Genomic DNA, 22,243 nt, shown 5'->3' with positions numbered 1-22,243 from the left:
GCCTGCCTCGGCCTCCCAAAGTGCTGGGATTACAGGTATGAGCCACCATGCCTGGCCATATATTTTTTTTCTTTTTTCTTTTTGTAGAGATGGGGTTTCGTCATGTTGGCCAGGCTGGTCTCAAACTCCTGAGGTCAAGCAATCCCCTCACCTTGACTTCCCAAAGTGCTGGGACTACAGGCGTGAACCACCATGCCTGGCCCCAACTTTTTATTTATTTATTTAATTTAATTTTATTTATTTTTTTGAGACGTAGTCATGCTCTGTCACCCAGGCTGGAGTGCAGAGGCGCAATCTTTGCTCACTGCAGTTGCAGTCTTCCCCTCCCAGGTTGAAGTGATTTTCCTGCCTCTGCCTCCCGAGAAGCTGGGATTACAGGCGCCCGCCACCACGCCCAGCTGAGTTTTTTGTATTTGTAGTAGAGACGGGGTTTCACCATGTTGGCCAGGCTGGTTTCGAACTCCTGACCTCAAGTGATCCGCCTGCCTTGGCCTTCCAAAGTGCTGGGATTTCAGGTGTGAGCCACCATGCCCGGCTGGACAGTGGTCACTTTTAAACCTTGAATTAGCTGATACTAAATAGAAATTGAGAGGAGAATCTTCTGTTTTGGTATATCAGAGGGACTGCATATAATCATTGCCTGCTCTTAAAACTTGAAGTGAGACAAAACAGCTGGAAGGAAACAACCTTGAAATCTTTTAGTATCCTCCTAAAGTACTATATATTAAAAATATTGCTGGCTGGGCGTGGTGGCTCACGCCTGTAATCCCAGCACTTTGGCAGGCTGAGGTGGGTGGATCAGTTGAGGCCAGGAGTTCTAGATCAGTCTGGCCAACATGGTGAAACTTCATCTCTACTACAAAAATACAAAAAAAAAGTTAGCCAGTTGAGGTGGCTCATGCCTGTAATCCCAGCTACTCAGGAGGCTAAGGTGGGAGAATCGATAGAACCTGGGAGGCAGAGGTTGCAATGAGCCAAGATTGCACCACTGTATTCCAGCCTGGGTGACAGAGGGAGACGCTGTCTGAAAAAAAAAAATGCTCGCTGGGTGTGGTGGCAGATCTGTAATCCCAGTGCTTTGGGAGGCCAGTGTGGGTGCTTTGGGAGGCCAGTGTGGGAGGATTGCTTTAAGCCAGGAGTTCAAGACCAGCCTGGGCAACATAGTAAGACCTTGTCTCTCTAAAAAAAAAACTAGCTGGGTGTGGTGGCGTGTACCTGTAGTCTTGGCTGCTTGGGAGGCTAAAGTGGGAGGATTGTTTGAGCCCAAGAGTTTGAGGCTGCAATGAGCTATGATCACATTACTGTACTCTAGCCTGAGCAGCAGAGCCAGACCCTGTCTCAAAAAAAAGAAAAAACTTGCCAGTTCTGTTCCACTCAGGAAAGGGATAGAGAAAATCAACAGATGGAGTATTTTAGCTTACTTTAACTATTCCTTTATAGGACAGGAAGTATATCTAGACCATAGTCAGACCTGGGAGTGAATCTCAGATAGGCTATTTACTACTTGTGTGATTTTGGAGCAAATTAATCTTTCTTAAACATCCGTTCCTCATTTATGAAATAGGGATTATGAGAGTGCTTACCTCATAGCATTGTTGGGAGCATTAAATGAGACAGCATACTGTCTTATTTATTTATTTATTTATTTATTTGAGACAGAATTTTGCTCTTGTTGCCCAGTCTGGGGTGCAATGGCATGATCTCCGCTCACCGAAATCTCTGCCTCCCAAGTTCAAGCGATACTCCTGCCTCAGCCTCCCGAGTAGCTGGGATTAGAGGCATGTGCCACCATGCCTGGCTAATGTTTTTGTATTTTAGTAGAGACGGGGTTTCTCCATATTGGTCAGGCTGGTCTCAAACTTCTGACCTCAGGTGATCCGCCCACTTCGGCCTCCCAAAGTGCTGGGATTATAGGCATGTGCCACTGCGCCTGGCAGCATACTGTCTTAATAGGTACTTAATAGTAGTTTTTATTATTACTTGTCTGACTGAATGACTGTGTAATATTTAAATAATTAAACAACAGAAATAAGACTCTGCCTTAGTTGTTCTTTCTTCTCAGTTTTTTCCCTTCTCAGTCTGGCTAATGTTTTAACCCAAAGTTTAGGAAAGTGGTTAGTTTAATCTTTTTCATGAAATGAGTTATAGTTATTAGCTTGTTATGTTTAATTCTTGTTTCCTTTCTTTGCATAAAGCTGAAATTGATGTAAATGTGGTCATGCTTCAGGAATCCCAAGTTTGTGAAAAGCGTGCCAGCCAACAATTCTGTTACACAAATGTGCTTATTCCAAAATGGCATGATATATGGACACGGATACAGGTAATAACTTGGAATCCTCTGGCAGGGGCAGCTTCTGTAAATTTCTGTCTGTCGGTGATTAATGAGTATTTTGACACTTTTCTCCCTTTCACATACTTAAAAAAAATGTTAACAATCTTGTTACGGTTGAGATTATCCTGAGTTGTGTTTTCATCAATAAGCATTTATGCCTACTTTGTATTCCCCTCTGCTCCCTCAAGTAGATTACAGTATTCCAGGGTAAACTTCCTTTCCTTTTCCCTCCTTTTCCCAAAGAAACTGCTTCATTTTCTTGTTCTTCATTTTGCAGTAAGTATGTGTGCACACACACACACCCCTCTTGCTTTTTTTATTTTTATTTTTTATTTTTTGAGGCAGTCTCCCTCTGTTGCCCACGCTGGAGTGCAGTGGCACCATCTTGGCTCACTGCAATCTCCGCCTCCCGGGTTCAAGCGATTCTCCTGCCTCAGCCTCCCGAGTAGCTCGGATTACAGGCATATGCCACCACACCTGGCCAATTTTTTTGTATTTTTTGCAGAGATGGGGTTTCATCATGTTGGCCAGGCTGCTCTGAAACTCCTGACCTCAAGTGATCTGCCCGCCTCGGCCTCCCAAAGTGTTGGGATTATAGGCATGAGCCATCACACCCAGCCCTCCTCTTTCTTTTTAAAGGCCTTATGCCTTCTTTGGGCTGGAAACTGTTATGTGCCTGTCAGGATGTAAACTCTTTTGCCCCGCTGTTCCTATTCTGATTCTACATGAGGTATTTCATAAACCCCCAGAGCTGAAGAATGACTTTGGTCTCATTTGTTTCATAACACTGTTAAGTCACCTGGCAAACAGGAGTGTCTGGCAGTAACAGTGATTGAACAAAATGAGTCCTTTCAGAAATGTCGTAGTTGTTATAAGCATAGTTACTGATAAGGGCATTTGTTGTTCACATCAAAAACATAGGGTGGACTTGTGGATTTTTTTTTTTTTCAGACGGAATCTTGCTCTGTCACCCAGGCGGGAGTGCAGTGGCACGACCTCAGCTCCCTGCAACCTCCGCTTCCTGAGTAGCTGGGGGCCGTGCCTGACCGACTTGTGGATTTTTTAAAAAAATTATTAAAAAAAAAAGTCTGATAAGCTGGGCACGGTGGCTCATGCCTATAATCCCAGCACTTTGGGAAGCTGAGGCGGGTGAATCACTTGAGGTCAGGAGTTCGAAACCAGCCTGGCCAATATGGTGAAACCCTGTCTCTACTAAAAGTACAAAAATTAGCCGAGGTTGGTGGCATGCACCCTGTAGTCCCAGCTACTCAGGAGGCTGAGGCAGGAGAATCGCTTGAACCTGGGAGGCGGAGGTTGCAGTGAGCCGAGGTCATGCCACTGTACTCCAGCCTGGGCGACAGAGCAAGACTCCGTCTCAAAAAAAAAAAAAAAATTATCTGATAAAAAAGTGATACTCCATCTGGGGCACATTATAACCAACATTTACTCATAATCAGTGACTTGTGACAATGGATTGAACTCAGCCTGTCATTATGGAAAACGTTTTTAGTCTTCTGGGGCAGTTTATGCCTGGCAATTTTCTTAATATTATAGACCTTTGCTTTGTGTGATCTCTAATAAATAGCTGTATCGATAACTCTTTCAGCTTGGAAGCCTTTTTTCCTCTATGTTCTACGTTCTAGGTCAGAACGACCTAATAGTAGATTCAGGTCGTGTTAACAAGAAGGTATTCTAACAGCTGTCTCTCTAACATGTGCAGTGTTACTTGCCCAATTATGTTTTAGCCTCTGTATTTCTATATTTCTGATAAGTCTTGTGGAAAACTGACACTATTACTGATTTAGTTGTTTACTCTGAGGGTTTTAAAAAAATTGTATTTGTGAAAAATTAAAATTCCTACTTACTTTTTTCTCATTCTGATTTTATTTGTGTTACAGATCCGAGTAAATAGTTCCAAATTGATTCGAGTCACACAGGTGGAGAATGAGGATAAACTGAAGGAGCTAGAGCAGTTTAGTATCTGGAACTTTTTTTCCTCCTTTTTAAAGGAGAAATTGAATGACACCTATGTTAACGTGGGTCTATACAGCACGAAAACCTGCCTCAAAGTTGAAATTATAGAGAAGGACACCAAGTACAGTGTCATTGTGATCCGGAGTAAGTCTCACCTCTGTTTTTCTGATGGATTCTGTAGTGATAAGGACTGAGTTCTGAAGGGTATAATTAGTGAGACTGAGAAGTCAGCCCAAGACATCTCCATTTGGGTTCTGATTATAACCCTGAGTATACCACTGCTCCAAACAGTTCATGGAGACTTCACCCCATATCAGACACTTTAGGCCTAGAATTGAAACTCCACCTCAGGAAATTCTGAGTACTTCCTTACCTGGAACTGTGAAGACTTTTATTCATAATTACAATGTGCTGCTAATGGCCCTGAGCATATATGCCAAATACTCTTAAGAGTAAATCAGATAGATGTGTTCTGCCTTCTGGACACTTCTAGACAAAGGTAACTATCCGATGTGTACATGCCTATATTTAAAGACATGAATGGTTAATAAAAATTGAAGAAAGGTAAAACTGAATATTAATCATTCACAAGTAAAAAGTGTATTCATGGAACTATAAATAAAGATGAAGACCACTGCAGTTTAAAACTTAGTGGAACTGGGAGAAGTTTTCTCTTTTCTGAAGATGACTGAGAAAGTTTCAGAGGAGATGGATCCTCTTGAATTCTCTCTGACTTTGTTTCCCCTTGGTTACTACACAGGGTCCTGGGATGTTGTAAGTAGTAGAAATGTTTCTAGGTTTAGTATGAAATAGGTTGTGCCCTTCCATTTGTCTTAGGGTTCTTTGGTTATGTAGGGTTGGCTTGTTTTTTGACGTTCCTTCTACATTTACTGATTCCTGCTGCTCCTGTTCTGTTTGTGGGCCTCCCGTAGAGCTGTTGAATGTGAAAGCTGTGGGAGTATCTGGTATGCCACTGAGGGGCCTTTGCAAGGGCCCCCTGGTCCTGAGTGAGATGTATTTGCGTGTAGGCTTTTCCAGCACAGTGCTCTGTAGCAAAGGGAAGTAGGTGGTATTGTTGGGCAAGAAAAGCGGCCAGTTAGAGAACAACACAAGGCCCTGACCCACAGTTCTGGGAGTTCTGGGCAAATCTGCTGAGTTCCATGACTGTGAGTGACTTAAAGCTTGAAAGCCAGAGTGATAGAGACCCCTAGTGGGTGATTGCATGAATTGCTGATGGTACTGTGTCTAGCTTTGTCCAAAATGAAGCTTGAGTTTCTTTTAACCTTTGCCGAAATAAAAGTAAGATCATCAGGCAAATACAGGTTAGACAGAGACCTAATTATACACTGGAAGGGTGCCCAGGCTTTAGGTGGAATTTAAATGCTTTTTAGGTGGGCTGTTCGCATTTATTTTTACTGTAGCTGACCAATAGTGCCAACATTGTCTTTTATTCTATAATGCCTTAAGCTGTTTTGTTCCCTTATTAAGCAAAAATCTTTATTTATTTCAGGATTTGATCCCAAACTCTTTCTTGTTTTCCTTCTTGGACTTATGCTATTTTTTTGTGGAGACTTGCTGAGCAGGTAGGTTCCAAGGCTAGTGTGTAGAATGACACGGCTCATACCTATCCTGCTTGAGTTTTATAATAACTATTAAGTACTGCCATTCCCATTTCCAGGATCTTTATGGCTTGGCTGTTGCCTGCTTGGATAGTTTAAAAAATACTTTAATGTGAATTATGATTTTTGTTTTTTCTTATTTGAACAATATTGACAGTAATGAAATTCCCACATTAGGTTGGCCTATCATTGGGTTGATAGGAGTTAGCCAATACAGTGAAATGGAACATCATCACCCGTTCCATTGCTAGAAGTAATGTGTTAAGGTGTCATCTTTACAGGTCCATGGGTTGATGAGTTTCATTTTGTTCAGACGTAGAGAGACAAATATCGGCTGGGCGCGGTCGCTCACGCCTGTAATCCCAGCACTTTGGGAGGCCGAGGTGGGTGGATCACGAGGTCAGGAGATCGAGACCATCCTGGCTAACATGGTAAAACCCCATCTCTACTGAAAATGCAAAAAAAATAAGCCGGGCGTGGTGGCAGGTGGCTGTAGTCCCAGCTACTTGGGAGGATGGGGCAAGAGAATGGCGTGAACACGGGAGGTGGAGCTTGCAGTGAGCCGGGATCGCGCCACTGCACTCCAGCCTGGGCAACAGAGCGAGACTCCGTTTTTTTTAAAAAAAAAGACAAATATCAACTGCTCAGCCTGGGCAACATGGTAAAACCCTGTGTCTACAAAAAATACAAAAATTAGCTGGGTGTGGTGGCATGTGCCTGTGATCCCAGTTACTCAGGAGGCTGAGGCACGAGAACTGCTTGAGCCTGGAGGCGGAGGTTGCAGTGAGCCGAGATCACACCATTGCACTCCAAGCTGGGCCACAGAGGGAGACCCTGTTTCAAAAAAATAAAAATCAAGTGCTTATTCATTTTCTTCCTTTAAGAACCTACTAGTTAAGACAGGTGAGACTGACATGTACAAATATGAAGAAAATATATAGGTAACTAAATAAACATTGAGTGAAGGTAAAATCAGCATTAAGTTTGTATACAAGTAAAAAGTATTTGTGGAATAGTGAATGAAAGATTAACAATTGGAGTTTGAAGTTGGGCTGGAGTGGGGTTGCTGGAAGTTGTTCCTTATTTTGGGGATGCTGGGAGAAACAGTGAGGGAGGAATAACTGGTAGAAAAAAATCTGGAATAGGGGGCTGGTTGTGGTGGCTCACAGCTGTAATCCTAGCACTTTGGGAGGCTGAAGAGGGGAGGATGACTTGAGCCCAAGAGTTTGAGACCAACCTAGGCAACATAGTGAGACCCTGCCTCTACAAAAAAATACAAAAATTAGCCAAGCCTGGTTGTGCGTGCCAGTAGTCCCAGCTACTTGGGAGTGTGAAGTAGGAGGATCACTTGAGCCCGGGAGGTTGAGGCTGCAGTGATCTGTGATCACACCACTGCACTCCAGCCTGGGTGACAGAGTGAGACCCTGTCTTAGAAAAGAAAAAATAATAATCGGGTTGGGAGAGATGATGGAGATGGGAATAGGACATTACACAGAGGCTCATTATTGGGACATATATGAGGGAAGCCCTTGAATACTAATCTTCATAATCTGATAGTAACTACATAGCGTCAGTCTCTACAGTTCTCTGACCTCAAGTTTTGGGCAAATATAGGCACACATCAGTTTATTGTACTTTATTGTGGTTCACAGATAGTGCATTTCTTTCCAAATTGAAGGTTCCTGGCAACCCTGGGTCGAGCAAATCTACCACACCATTTTCCCAATAGCATGTGCTCACTTGGGGTCTCTGTGTCACATTTTAGTAATTCTTATAATATTTTAGACTTTTTCATATGATTATAACTGTTATGGTGATCCATGATCAGTGATCTTTGATGCTGCTGTTGCAGTTATTTTGGGGTACCACATGTCCATGTAAGACACTATATTGGTTCATGCTGTTGATAAAGATACCCGAGACTGGGTCATTTATAAAGAAAAAGAAGTTTAATGGACTCATAGTTCCTCACGGCTGGGGAGGCCTCACAATCATGGCAGAATGCAAAAGGCACATCTTATATGGCGGCAGGCAAGGGAGAATGAGACCCAAGTGAAAGGGGAAACCCCTTATAAAACCGTCAGATCTCATGAGACTTATTCACTACCATGAGAAACAGTATGAGGGAAACTCCCCCCATGATTCAATTATCTCCTACCAGGTCCCTCCTACAACATGTGGGAATGATGGGAGCTACAATTCAAGATGAGATTTGGGTGGGGACACAGCCAAACCATATTAGACAGTGAACTTAGTAAATGTCATGGGTGTTCTAACAACTCCACCAGTTGGTTATTCCCCTGTCTCCCTTCTTCTTGGGCCTCCATATTCCCTGAGAAACAGCAATATTGAAACTAGGCCAATTAATAACCTTAGAGTAGATAGTAAGTCTTCAAGTGAAAGGAAGAGTCATACATCTCTCTGATTATGCTTAGTGAGGACAGCAAAAGCCAAAATAGACTAAAAGCTAGACCTCTTGTCCCAAGTAGTTAACCGAGTTGTGAATGCAAAGGGAAAGTTCTTGAGGGAAATTAAAAGTGTTGCTCCAGGGAACACACAAGTGATAAGAAAGTGAAACAGCCTTATTGCTGATATGAAGAGAGTTTTAGTTGGCTGTTGAGAAGATTAAACCAGATACAACTTTTTTAAAGCTAAAGCCTGATCCAGAGCAAGACCCTAACTCTCTTCAATTCTGTGAAGGCTGAGAGAGGTGAGGAAACCTCAGAAGAAAAGTTTACAGCTAGTAAAGGAAGGTTCTTGGTTCATGAGATTTAAGGAAAGAAGCTGTCTTCATTACATAAAAGTGCAAGGTAGGCTGGGCGTGGTGGCTCATGCCTGTAGTCTCAGCACTTTGGGAGGCTGAGGTGGGCAGATCACTTGAGCCCAGGGAGTTCAAGACCAGCCTGAGCAACATGGTGAAACCCTGCCTTTACAAAAAATACAAAAAAGTCAGTCATGGTACCAGCTACTTGGAAGGCAGAGGTGGGAGAATCACCTGAGCCCAGTAGATCAAGGCTGCAGTGAGCCATGATCACACCATCGCACCCCAGCTTGGGCAACACAGTGAGACCCTGTCTTTAAAAAAAAAAAAAAAAAGATGAAGCAAGCACTGATACAGAAGCTGTAGCAAGTTGTTCAGAAGATCTAGCTAAGATCATTGTTGAAAGTGGCTACAATTAAAGAGCTCCTCAATGTAGACAAAATAGCCTTATACTGGAAGAAGATGCCATTGAGGACTTTCATGGTGAGAGAGAAGTCAGTGCCTAGCTTCAAAGGAGGGGTGATCCTCTTGTTAAGGGTTAATGCTGTTGGAGGATTGACTCCAATTTTGAAAGAAGTTCTGTGGTGAAATGCTATCAAGACAGTATTGCATGCTTTAGAGAAATCTTCATGAAAGGAGGAGGAGCCAGTGCAGCAAACTTCATTGTATTTTAAGAAATTGCCACAGTCACTCCAGTCTTCAGAAACTACCACCTTCATCAGTCAACAGCCATCAACATGGAAGTGAGACCCTCCACCAGCAAAAAAATGATGACTCACTGAAGGCGTAGATGATCTTTAGCAGTTTTTAGCAAAGCATTTTTAATTAAGGAATATATATTTTTAAGACATAATGCTGTTGTATACTTAATACACTCTAATATAGGGTAAACATGATTTTTATATGCACTGGGAAACCAAAAAATTTGTATGACTTACTTATTGCAATTGCAGTATTTGGTTTGTTGCAGTGGTCTGGAACCAAATTGGAAATGTTTCTGATGTTTGCTTGTACTGCTCTAATCTTGTACCTTTTAAAATCTTTTGGCTAGGTTAGTTGTCCTAGTTTCAACAGTACTATGTATGAAATATATACATATGGTCATGAAATACATTTTTTTTTCTGCAGAAGTCAGATTTTCTACTACTCCACTGGGATGAGTGTGGGAATTGTGGCCTCTCTACTAATCATCATTTTTATACTATCTAAGTTTATGCCTAAGGTAAGTATCAGAATCTTCATGTGCAGCTAGAATGAATTTGGATAGCTGAAGGATTGTTTTCCTGGGTAATCTTAGAAAACTGAAAATGTGTATTGATGACTGATGAGTCAATGTCCTACTCTCCTTGATTCAGAAAGGTACTTTCCACGATGAAACTTGGAGCCTGATTACAAATTTTTTCTTTTTATATAAAATCCTGTGCTCGGAGGGGGGTTAAAGTCTCCTTCCTGTTTTTTAATTATATAGCCAGGCTTTTAAGTTATTTAGCATCTCATCTTCCCAGTGTTCCTTGCAGACTGTACCATTTTAAGTATAAAGGACATCTTTTTAAGAGAAGTGTTTTTTGTGCATTTTGAGTAGGTTGAATTTTTTTTAAAAAAAATCATAGTTCCATTTTGCTTCTTTTATGTATGGAAAGCCTGTTGTAACTTTTTGCTTTCACTTCTACTCTCTGTCTTAGAAAAGTCCCATTTACGTCATCCTGGTGGGAGGCTGGTCTTTTTCTCTGTACCTCATTCAACTAGTTTTTAAAAATTTACAAGAGATCTGGAGGTGTTACTGGCAGTATCTTTTAAGTAAGTGTTGTCGGTTTTGCTTTCCTTTTGTATGTTTATAGGCTGTTTCAGTTAATTTAATCATGAAAATATTTTACCTGCTTATGGTATTTAATAGTTCATGTCATTTTTTAAAACTTTTAAAAATCGTAGTTTTTCACTTATTTCTGACCCCTCTACGATTATCACCTTCTCTTAAATTAGAATGGTACTGTTAAGGAGAAGATGTCATTTATTGGTATTCATAAATATACCTTTCTTTACACAATAAACATTTTTCTGAAAAGCTGTAAATTGACCTTATTAATGGAATCATATTTTAAATATACTTGGGGACCTTAAGTAAAGGACTCTGCAGTAAATTTTTTTCTCCTTCATTTCTGAATGAACTGCTGTAGATTTTATTTACAAAGTAAAAATCCTTGGTCCTATAGATAGTAACCTTTGATTTATCCTTTGAGGGGTGATTAATATGGATTTCCATATATTGGTTTTTAAAATAGACTATTTCAGGGTTGTTTGACATACAACTTTAATGTTCTGTTTGAACCGAATAAATTTAGGACAGCAGAAAGGATAGAAACTTAGAGAAATGTATTCTAAGAAAAAAGTGTGAATAATTAAGTAAAAATCTGATTTCCCGGTTCAATTGGTGCTATATAGCAAATTTACTACTGCTTCCCACACAAATTATTTTTACCAAGTATAGATGAAAAAGAATGTCTTCTGATAACTCTTCTCATAGGTTATGTCCTCACAGTTGGATTCATGAGTTTTGCAGTGTGTTACAAGTATGGGCCCTTGGAGAATGAACGAAGTATCAACCTGCTGACCTGGACCTTGCAGCTAATGGGCCTGTGTTTCATGTATTCTGGCATCCAGATACCACATATTGCCCTTGCCATTATCATCATTGCTCTGTGTACTAAGAACCTGGAATACCCTATTCAGTGGCTGTACATCACCTACAGGTGAATGAAAGACAATGTAACTTAATATTGACAGGTACAGTGTGGGATGCAGTTGCAGCAAGAGGACACAGAGGTGTTGACCTGGGAGCTTCTTCGTTAATGAAAAGTCATTGTGTTGTACTTCCGCCTTTGTTCCTTCCCGAGTCTATTTTTTTTTTTTTTACTTTCTATAGGAATTTTTATATTTTTATTCTAGTCATTTTATATAAAATAAAAAACATCTAGTAAAATGTCATGTGTTCCTGTTACCACAAGGTGGTGCAAATTGTATCACCTTTTTTTTGAGATGGAGTCTTGCTCTGTCGCCCAGGCTGGAGTGCAGTGGCGTGATCTTGGCTCACTGCAACCCCCACCTCCTGAGTTCAAGCGATTCTCATGCCTCAGCCACCTGAGTAGCTGGGATTACAGGCGTGCGCCACTACACCCAGCTAATTTTTGTATTTTTAGTAGGTTTTACCATGTTGACCAGGCTGGTCTCGAACTCCTGACCTCAAATGTCAGGGGTTCCTAAAGTGCTGAGGCAATCCCAAAGTGCTCGAATTACAAAGTGCTGGGATTACAGACGTGAGCCACCACACCTGGCCACAAATTATATCGCTTTTATACTATATGCTCATTGAGGTCTCCTGGGTTCAGTTTTTTTTTTTTTTTTTAAAACAGTGTCTTGCTCTGTCACCCAGGCTGGAGCACAGTGGCGTGATCTTGGCTCACTGCAACCTCCGCCTCCCGGGTTCAAGTGATTCTCCTGCCTCAGCCTCCCGAGTAGTTGGGACTACAGGCGGGCGCCACAATGCCTGTCTAATTTTTGTATTTTTAACAGATATGTGGTTTCACCATGTTGGCCAGGGTGGTCTCAAACTCCTGACTTCAGGTGATCTGCCCTCCTCAGCCTCCCAAAGTGCTAGGATTATAGGTGTGAGCTACCTCACCTGGCCCATTTCAGACTATTTCTCAGTGGCTTTCACATTGCTCTGGAGGTCTTAGTCTTATTTTAAGATGTAATTCGTAGCATGTTTTGTCACCTTGCAAAATAAATATGGAATGTTCCTAGGTCCTGAAGTTGTCTATTATAGAGAGTCAAGGTGATACCTTCAGTCTGGGAAATCAAGTTATTGGACCACAATCTTTTTTTTTTTTTTTTTTGAGAAGGAGTCTTGCTCTGTCACCAGGCTAGAGTGCAGTGGCACAATCTCAGCTCACTGCAACCTCCGCCTCCCAGGTTTAAGCGATTCTCCTGCCTCAGCCTCCTGAGTAGCTGGGATTACAGGCACATGCCACCACGCCCAGCTAATTTTTGTATTTTTAGTAGAGATGGCGTTTCTCTATGTTGGCCAGAATGGTCTCAATCTCGACCTTGTGATCCGCCTGCCTTGGCCTCCCAAAGTGCTGGGATTACAGGCATGAGCCACCGTGCCTGGCCTTTTTTTGAGACTGAGTTTTGCTCTTGTTGTCCAGGCTGGAGTGCAGTGGCATGATCTCAGCTCACTGCAACCTCCGCCTGCCTAGTTCAGGCGATTCTCCTGCCTCACCCTCCGGAGTAGCTGGAATTACAGGCATGCATCACCACGCCCGGCTAATTTTGTATTTTTAGTAGAGACAGGTTCCTCCGTGTTGGTCAGGTTGATCTCCAGCTCCTGATCTCAGGTGATCTGCCTGCCTCGGCCTCCCAAAGTGCTGGGATTATAGGCGTGAGCCACTGCGCCCGGCTAGGACCACAATCTTATACCATAATTTTCTTGTTATTTTCCCATCTATTAAAAAATAAGTATTTTATCATTTATTGAAAAATAAAGTGAGTTTATTCACATTAGTGGATAATATTGACTGTAAATAATTTTTCACTTTCTATAGGCATTTTTATATTTTTATTCTAGTCATTTTATATAAAATAAAAACGTCTAGTAAAATGTCGTGTGTTCCTGTTACCACAAGGTGGTGCAAATTATATCACTTTTTTTTTTGACATGGAGTCTCGCTCTGTCGCCTGTGAGTTGTCATTCATAGTCTAATATGTCAGGCGTTCATTATAACTAAAGATGTCTATGGAATTTTTAGGAGCGATGACTCTTAATGTTCAGGCTGTCTGCTGTATGCTTGGCCCACTGAAGGGAGCTAGAAGTAAGATTACTGATTAATGATTCATAATGTTATTTTGGTGAGCACAGAAAGGTGTATAAGGCAACAGAAAAGCCTGTCCCCCCTCGTCTCCTGACAGAAGAAGAGTATCGGATACAAGGAGAGGTAGAAACCCGAAAGGCTTTAGAAGAGCTCCGAGAATTTTGTAACAGTCCAGACTGCTCTGCTTGGAAGACTGTTTCTCGAATCCAGTCTCCAAAAAGGTACACTCTTGGCCAGATATACCAAACATCTATCAGGGTAATTGTGACCTTGAGTTCTACCAGAGATCGTACCTCTAGAGAATCATGCACTTGTGACCTTTGTTTTCCTGTTAATCTTCAAGTAGTCAAGAGAAAGGTAGATGTATAATCACACATTAAGCAGTAACCTGTTTCCTCAGGGAACTATCTACTCTAGCTTTGATTGTAGCATTAAGATGGGAAGACTCCAGTACCATATTAAGTTTCCTTTCTGAAAGTTTTGCATTGCTCCCTGAGTTGGTAGGGTTCCTCTCCACCCACTTTTTAGTTGGGGGCAACTATACCAATGAGTATGTGAAGCTTCAATTTGGTATCATGATGGTATAAAGTTTATAGGGCCATAAACGTGAATAACTGTGTAATGCCCCTTAATCTTCTCTTATCGGGATTACAGATGACTAAAGGAACCTTGGCACTTTCATAATTAGAAAGGATAGGCAAGTGCTTATTAAGCAGGATGGAGTTGCAGGGGTATTGGCCTATGATCCCAGCTTTCCTTTTCTCCTTAACTTCATGCTTTAGTCTACTTACCTGCCAGAGTAAGGACAAGGATGTTGGCTAGACTCAATATAATTTGTGTTGTGAGCATATCGAAGGCTTTAATTTGTTCTTATTTTGAAAGAAGACCAGAAGGACAGAAGGCATATTTCTAATGAGTATTATCTTCTCTCTTCCAGATTTGCTGACTTTGTGGAAGGCTCTTCCCACCTCACGCCAAATGAAGTTTCTGTCCATGAGCAGGAGTATGGATTAGGGAGCATTATTGCCCAGGATGAAATCTATGAGGAAGCATCCTCTGAGGAGGAGGACTCATATTCTCGGTGTCCTGCTATCACACAGAACAACTTTCTAACCTAGGTGGTGGTCAGTTATCTTTATGTGGACTGGCTTGGTGCCTTGGTCCGTGTTGCGTGTGTTGTGCAATTGCTTTCAACCCTTTGAAACAGTGAGATAGGGTAGAAATTCTCCCACTGAAATAAGAGGCCTAAAAAGGCCTCCCTTTGGAAATGGGAGGTCTCTATGGGATCCCTGAGGAAGGAGAGTGGATAAGGTAGTGAATGCTATGGTAGTTCACTTCCCATTGGTTAAGCTAACAGCCCACTTTTATGTTCCCAGAGAAATTGGATGGCCACAGCTAGCATGGCATTCTAGTTCCTTTTTGAAAGTTGATTCAATCATGGCATTTCTTTCACTGGCTCTCCAAAGTAAGAACTGTTGTTAAGTGCAGGAATGCTTTTTGATTATAGGCTGCATCTTCCAGAGAGAAATCCACAAATCTGAGCCTCTTTCACTCTAGCTTTTATTTCATTGACTTTAGAATAATTATTGATTTAACTGTTTTGGGAGGAAAATAGATTTTTATTGTTTTGTTTTTTAAATGAATGTCTTTTTAAAACGTAACAAACTCATGTTCCAGAACCAGCAAGTGCTCCAGAGTGACACGCACGCCCCCTAGGCCCCTACATATTTATTAATATGGATTATCCATTAAAGCCCCAGGAGCTGCTGTTTTAAGCTTTGATTTAGTTCTCATACATATGATGGAAAGTCCTATGTGCCTTTAGGAACATGCTTGTAGGCTCTTCTGCAGGTGAAGTGTGTTGGGCTTTTTATTACATTCAACTTTCAATTCCATCTTAAAAAACATTCGTATTCTTCTCTTCCCATTCTTCCTTGCCCTGCCTTTGACCTTTCAGGAAGGGTCAGTTCCCTTACCTGTGAACTATGTACGTTCAGAGTAGCATTATTCCTGCTAGCTAGGAGAAGTCATCTTGTTTAGGGGATTTGGATGCTTTTTACAAGTTCTCCATTTTTCCTGTCATTGGGTCACGTATCTTTGAGTTGCTATGAAATCAAGAAACTATGTCCTTTTCCTTTCCCTCCCTTTGTCTACTTGTTCTGTCCATTTCAGCCTTTTCTCACCACCCATACTCCCCCAAATCTGGGTAATTTTTAAGCCCTGGAACTATGTAGTTTCTTGATACAGAATTTGTAGTTATGCAGCAGCCACAATTTGCATTGCCAGGAAATAGGCTCCAGGTTATCTTCATGCCTCTGGGTGCTCATTCAGCTGTCAAGTTTCCATGAACTTATACTTCTTTGTGATTGCATTTCTGACCTGAGATTTATGCTGCCTGTTGTTGTAGTAGCATTAGTTTCAGATTATTTTGCCAGTGCAAAGTACCCCTTATAAACCAGCAGTGTTATCTGTGAGGAAGCAAATTTTCAAGTGTCTGTCATTTACTTGGTTCTTTTTCTTTGCAGTCTTCAGCCTCATACCCTGGAAAAATCTGTAATTACTTTAGCCAGGAAAATAGATGGTCATGGCAAGTGCACAGCATCAGACTTACTGGCTCACCATGATCATGGAAAAAGGCAGATGATTTTTTAAAAAGCCGTAATGACTCCTTTAGACCAGCCATTTAGCGTGGGTAATTTTGAAAGGCCTGGCTCCATTGCAGACTTCCAAAGGGTCAGCTCTGAGACTGCCCTCCAGGTGGGCAGTTGATTATTTCCGCCAGTGTTTTCCACAGCCTTAAACTGTCCTAAAGTGACAACTACCTCAGTTGGCAGGAAAGAGACATATAGTAGAAAGTGAAAAATGAGCAGTATTTGGGCAGATGCTATGGGTTACAGTTGAAGGGTAAAAGGAACTTTACATTGGGAAACCTTTATACCCTTGTGAATTATGTACATGATAAAATGTTATCTCTCTACAAAGAACTATTAAAACTTCTGAGATATACTATTTTTTACCTTATTTATAGAAATTGAGACCTAGCATATTTAAGCATAAGTTTATTTTAAAAAATAATTCAACTTGTGCAAGTGGTCTCAGGATTCTCTGGAAATTTTGGTGCCTCCCCTACTTAGGGAGGTGATAACTTGCCTCTAAGGGTGACTTTTCCTGATCATGTCTTTATTTCAATGAGAAAGCACTGTGAAATTGTGAAAGATTCTCCTCATTCTCTGTTTAATAAATCCCCATGAAATATAGTTTCCATCTTTAGATCAGTTTTTTTCCACCGTGTTTAGATTTGAGGTGAGTAAAATCAAACTGTTTTTTACTCCCTGTCTGGTAGTTGGAGACCTGAGCTGTAGGCAGTGGAGATGGCAATTGGTTCTGCAGCCTGAGAGTTGCTCTCAGACAGTGAAGGACGGTGCTTCTCTGGTGTGTTGTGTGTCCTTGCCCTGCCTGCCTGTGACTCTGCCCGGATGCTTCAGATCCTCTGTGTACCCGGAGATTGCTTGACTTCAACCTTCTTTAGGAGCTGCTCTTGTCTCCCTCTTGGCCACTTAGTTTGCTGGCTCAGTCACTACTTGAAGACCCCATTTAATTTTTCTCTGGCAGTTATAGCTCTTGTGATTTCAGTACAGTCTCATCTCTCAGACCAATCTCATAAAGAAGGATCGAAGGGATAACTATGAGGTAAGCTGGACATCGGAGCCATGTTTGCTGCCCCGTCAGCATCTTGCTCGGCAAATGTCAAGCCATAAATGGGCTCCAGGGCTCCGGATCTCATCAGCATTGGAAATCTATTGCCTCTCAACAGTCTGACCAAATTATGTAGAGCATTAATGTAGAGACTCCCATTAATGGGAATACAAGAGGCAGCTGGCATAAAACATTTCTCTTTCACTTTCCTTTCCCACTTAGATTGCTTCAAGAGACCAACAGAACACAGGGATCAAAAACAAGGAAAATTTAGCAACTTTGTTACCTTCTAATAAGTAATTCCTGTTAGCCATTGCATCCCACCAAAACTAGTTTATTTTTCCCCTCAAATTCATGATTTTTATGTCTGTTACAAAGGGAATTTTGCTGATGATAGCTCTTTGGGTCCCACTGTTCCATTTTATGCTAATAGATTCCATTCTAGGGCCCAGGCGCCTCTTCACTGATGGTGTTCCCTTTAACCTTTGGCATGTATAATAGAATTTTGGTGAATGAAAGAACCCAAATAGGCCGGATAGTCCCCCCAGGTCCTGATATCCATAAAAGGCTTGGGAATGCATTATGTAATTGTCCTTAGTCTTTTTGTTGTTTTAGAAAAAAAAAAAAAGATGGGCTCAGATGGATGCCTACGTAAAAATGGTTCCTAGCTGTGTACTCATAACTTTTCTTTGAATTGAGTAGTGAAAGGAAGTAGGAGGAAAGGAAATTAAATGTCCTTCTGGTATTCTTTGGACTCAAGTCTGACATATGAGATAATAACCTATATTGAAATGCCAAGAATTGTATCTGAAACAAGAGAACAGTTTGACACATTTATCATACCTTCATATTACATATTAACTGAAATCAATTAATAAACATATGAAATATCCATTGAACAAGGCAAATGCACCTAAACCTTTTGTTTCTGTTTCTACATAGCAAAAATGGTTTTTTGTTTTTTTTTAGGGGAACCTATATGATTATGACCCAGTGATGTCTTTTGGTGATTTAAGCTTACGGATTCAGGTTACAATTGAGTTGGATTCTAGGTGGTTACTACCTTGAAAAGGATGTTTGTGCCTTATGTGACACGAGCCAGAGCCTGCTGGGAATAAGCAAAGCAGATTCATGCCAACACCAACTCGTAGCTTTAGTGGGTGATGGGAGTGATCACAGACTTCCAAAATGTGGGGCTTTGGATTTCCATACCACCCCACGTGTGTGTCATCTTCCTCTCACACTCTTGATGATAATTTGAAAATGGTGAAATCACCTCTGAATTTGCCTGTAGCATGAGTACATTCTTATGACAACATAACAAATAGTTCAAAATGTGAATATTAGAAGCTGTTACAGCCTACAATTGCCGTAATTTTCCACATTTGTGGAATTGATACTGAAATAGCGGGGCTAAGGAATTACTGGCAAGTTTTAGCCTGTGGGTAATACCTTAGGGTTGTTTAAATATTTGTAATTTTATTTAAATGTTCATGAATGTTTGAAAGGAACAAAATTATCAGGGATGGCTCTTTGCCATGGTCTTATTTTTACCCTCTTTTCTGTAAGAAAAAAGAACAATGTCTTATGTATTTTTAAAGTTTTTGGTATAGTTTCTAATTCCAATTTTAATAAAAGTTTTATAGATATATCGTGGTCTTTCTTAATGAACATATTGTTTTCTTGTTTGGATTTCTTGTTTTCAGGTATCAACAGTTAACTCCTCAGTTTCCTCTTTCTAATGAGATGGTTTTGCATGCCATTTATTTCCCTTTTTTTCTTAGCCACCCCTTCCTGTCCTGAGTCTGTACTGGTCTACTTTCATCCTTGGACTCAATGATTTCCCAGGATGCAAAATCTCTAAGGGGTATTCTTTCAGGAGCAGCAGGTTATACTACCATGCTGTCTCATAGGAAAGCAAAATATAGGTTATTCCTGGCCCAAGGAACTACTCTGATTACACTTTAGTTCTTTTGTTTTTTTATAGCACAAAATATCTCTTTTGTTTGTCCATTGGGATGGAGGGAAGACCTATGGCTCCAGCTATGGGATCCCTACCAAGAGCTCTGTATAGGATGGAAGAGAGAGTAGGGCTATAGTGAGCATTATGAGTATTGAAGAAAAACCTTAATTATGTCTAGGCCCAGCTTCTACCATAGGAGTCTGGTACCTTTCATTTTATGTATTGGCTATCTTCTTTACTCTGGGAATCCTTTGTAATATTCATATTAACTCTGTACCTGTCTTTTTTCATCTAATTAATTAATTATTATTTTTTTTTTGAGACAGAGTCTTCCTGTTGCCCAGGCTGGAGTGCAGTGGCATGATCTCGGCTCACTGCAATCTCTGCTTCATGGGTTCAAGTGATCCTCCTGCCCCAGCCTCCTGAGTAGCTGGGATTACAGGCATGTGCCACCACACCCTGCTAATTTTTGTATTTTTAGTAGAGATGGGGTTTCACCATGTTGGCAAGGCTGGTCTTGAACTCCTGACCTCAAATGATCCGCCCGCCTCAGCCTCCCAAAGTGCTGGGATTACAGGCATGAGCCACTGCACCCTGCCTATTTTTTATTATTATTACTTTTTGTTTTGTTTTGTTTTTTGAGATGGAGTTTCACTCTGTCACCCAGGCTGTAGTGCAGTGGCAGGATCTTGGCTCACTGTAACCTCCGACTCCTGGGTTGAAGCAATTCTCCCTGCCTTAGCCTCCTGATTAGCTGGGATTACAGGTGCCCACCACCATTCCTGGCTAAGTTTTTGTGTTTTTTAGGTAGAGATGGGGTTTCACCATGTTGGCCATGCTGGTCTTGAACTCCTGACCTCAGGTGATCTGCCCACCTCAGCCTCCCAAAGTTCATCTCAGTTATTTGGACTGCGTGGAAATCCATTGTCTTTTTTTTAAGACAGAAAATTGGCAAAGTAGGAAGAAAACAGGATGTAGAACATACGTAAATTTGTGTTAATTAATGCACACTAATGACATCTTTTCTCCTCTTCTTTCCATAACTATCACTAGGTAAATAAGAGACATAGGTGATCGTTAATGGTTGAACTAATAAAAACTTAAAGCGTAATTGCTAGATGTACACCATAGAGTTTTAGTGAGGATAAAAAAAGATGGTGAGTTGTGTAAAGCAGTTCTCCAATTTTAAAGTGCATAGGAATCACCTGGGGATCTTGTTAAAATGCAGATTTTGATTCAGTAAATCTTCAGTGGTGCCCAAGAATCTGCATTAATTGTTTTTTAAGACAGAGAATCTTGCTCTGTCACCCACGCTGGAGTGGAGTGCAGTGGCACACTCATAGCTCAGTGCAGCCTGGAACTCTTGGGCTCAAGCAGACCTCCCAATTAATCCTCCTGAAGATTCTGGATTTCTAGTAAGCTCCCAGGTAATCAGATAATGCTGGTCTTTGGACTTCATTTTGAATAGCAATGATGTAAAGCACTTAGCTTGTTACCTGGCACATCTTAGTCCAGTCTAAGTATGATAAATGTTATTAATACCAGATAGTTTATGAGAGCCAAGAAGACCCTCTACCACCAAATATCTTCCTCAGCATATCTGAAAATATCTGCCTTTTTATTGTGTAACATCTTTTTAAAAGTTAGTGTCTGTGGGAGGATTAATGAGTGAGTTGGCTTAATCAGATTGCTGCCCTCCCAATTTGTCAGAAATCAGCACCAAATGATTTGGAATTTTAAATTTTTTTTTTTTTTTTTTTTTTTTTTTTGAGACTGTTTTGCTTTTGTTGCCCAGGCTGGAGTGCAATGGTGTGATCTCGGCTCACTGCAACTTCCACTGCCCAGGTTCAAGCGATTCTCCTGCCTCAGCCTCATGAGTAGCTGGGATTACAGGCACCCGCCACCATGCCCAGCTAATCTTTTTTGTATTTTTAGTAGAAACGGGCTTTCACCATATTGACCAGGCTGGTTTCGAGCTCCTGGCCTCAAGTGATTGGCTTGCCTCGGCCTCCCAAAGTGTTAGGATTACAGGCGTAAGTCACCATAACCAGCCTAGAATTTTTTTTTTTTTTTTGCCACTTTGTTGAAGTACAATTTACATAACAATAGAATTCACCAGTTTTAAGTGTACAAATTTGCTGAGTTTTGACAAATGGAGACAGTTGTATAACCACTACCACAATCAGGATATAGACCATTTCTGTAACCCCAAAAAGTTCCCTCTTGCCCCTCCAAGGTCTAGAAATGTTAATGGGGGAAAAAGGAAGGTGATTTAGGAGTCAGAGTAGAGGAAGACTAATAAGCTCTGGTTGCTTCAGTTTTGCCTAGAAAGCAGGAGATTAGAAAATCCCAGCTGACTTGGATGTGTATTTCATATCTTGTTAATTTAGGGTGACCCACTGGCTCCAGTTTGCTGGGACTTTCCAAGTTTTAACATTCAAATTCCCATGTCCAGAGAACTCCGCTGTGTCCCACAGGCAGATCAGTATAGTTGGTTGCCCTAGCTGTGATATTCATGTCATTGTTCTTACACTGGAGAATGCCATCTCATTTTAGAGTCACTTTGCTCATGAGTAAGCACATAGTAGGCACTCAGTTGACTGAATGGGTGGACATGCAGGTAAACCCCACATGGCTGCAGATTCCTGGCCTAGAGAGCATGAGACTTGGGTTTTGGTGCCAGCTCTGCCAGGTTTGCAGTGGTATGACCCTGGAAAAGTGGTTTTCTCACTCTGGATCGGTTTCCTCCATGGGGAAATAGGGGATATTTGTCACTTCTGCCTCTAGGACATGAATACTGCTCCATTTACACAGAGCATTATGTTTTGATGTCACTTCCACTCAGCTTTCTCTCTTTTCCTTGCCCCCCTCCACCTTCAAATATATGTAGTAGATCAATAAATTATGTAAAGGCAGGTTGATAATAGAACTGCTGATGGGCCAGGCTTACGCAGACTGCTTCTGTGAGAGCAATAGAATTTGGACCTTGCACCAAGCAGTCATAGCTGAGAGTTGGAGAATCAAGTCTCTTCA

General features: G+C 41.3%; 1 protein-coding gene across 2 annotated transcripts in view; it reads left to right on the top strand.

The window, feature by feature from the left end:
• The window catches only part of TMEM194A (transmembrane protein 194A), a 24,204-nt gene extending 5,308 nt beyond the window's left edge, over positions 1–18,896 (top strand). Inside the window, exons 2-9 of one of the 2 annotated variants that reach the window (XM_011988524.1) lie at positions 2,196–2,320; positions 4,231–4,450; positions 5,817–5,889; positions 9,815–9,908; positions 10,369–10,483; positions 11,208–11,433; positions 13,599–13,772; positions 14,489–18,896. In XM_011988524.1, the coding sequence (XP_011843914.1) occupies positions 2,196–2,320; positions 4,231–4,450; positions 5,817–5,889; positions 9,815–9,908; positions 10,369–10,483; positions 11,208–11,433; positions 13,599–13,772; positions 14,489–14,669 (1,208 nt within the window). In that variant the 3' untranslated portion in view covers positions 14,670–18,896. The remainder of the gene's footprint in view (positions 1–2,195; positions 2,321–4,230; positions 4,451–5,816; positions 5,890–9,814; positions 9,909–10,368; positions 10,484–11,207; positions 11,434–13,598; positions 13,773–14,488) is intronic. The other variant, XM_011988525.1, reaches the window with a different exon arrangement.
• Positions 18,897–22,243: the final 3,347 nt, after the last annotated feature.

The sequence above is a fragment of the Mandrillus leucophaeus genome, unplaced genomic scaffold (genome assembly GCF_000951045.1).
Source record: "Mandrillus leucophaeus isolate KB7577 unplaced genomic scaffold, Mleu.le_1.0 Scaffold332, whole genome shotgun sequence".
NCBI classification, from domain to species: Eukaryota; Metazoa; Chordata; class Mammalia; order Primates; family Cercopithecidae; genus Mandrillus; species Mandrillus leucophaeus.
The sequence above is the reverse complement of the archived record's forward strand: the minus strand, read 5'-3'. Positions and strand labels throughout refer to the sequence as shown.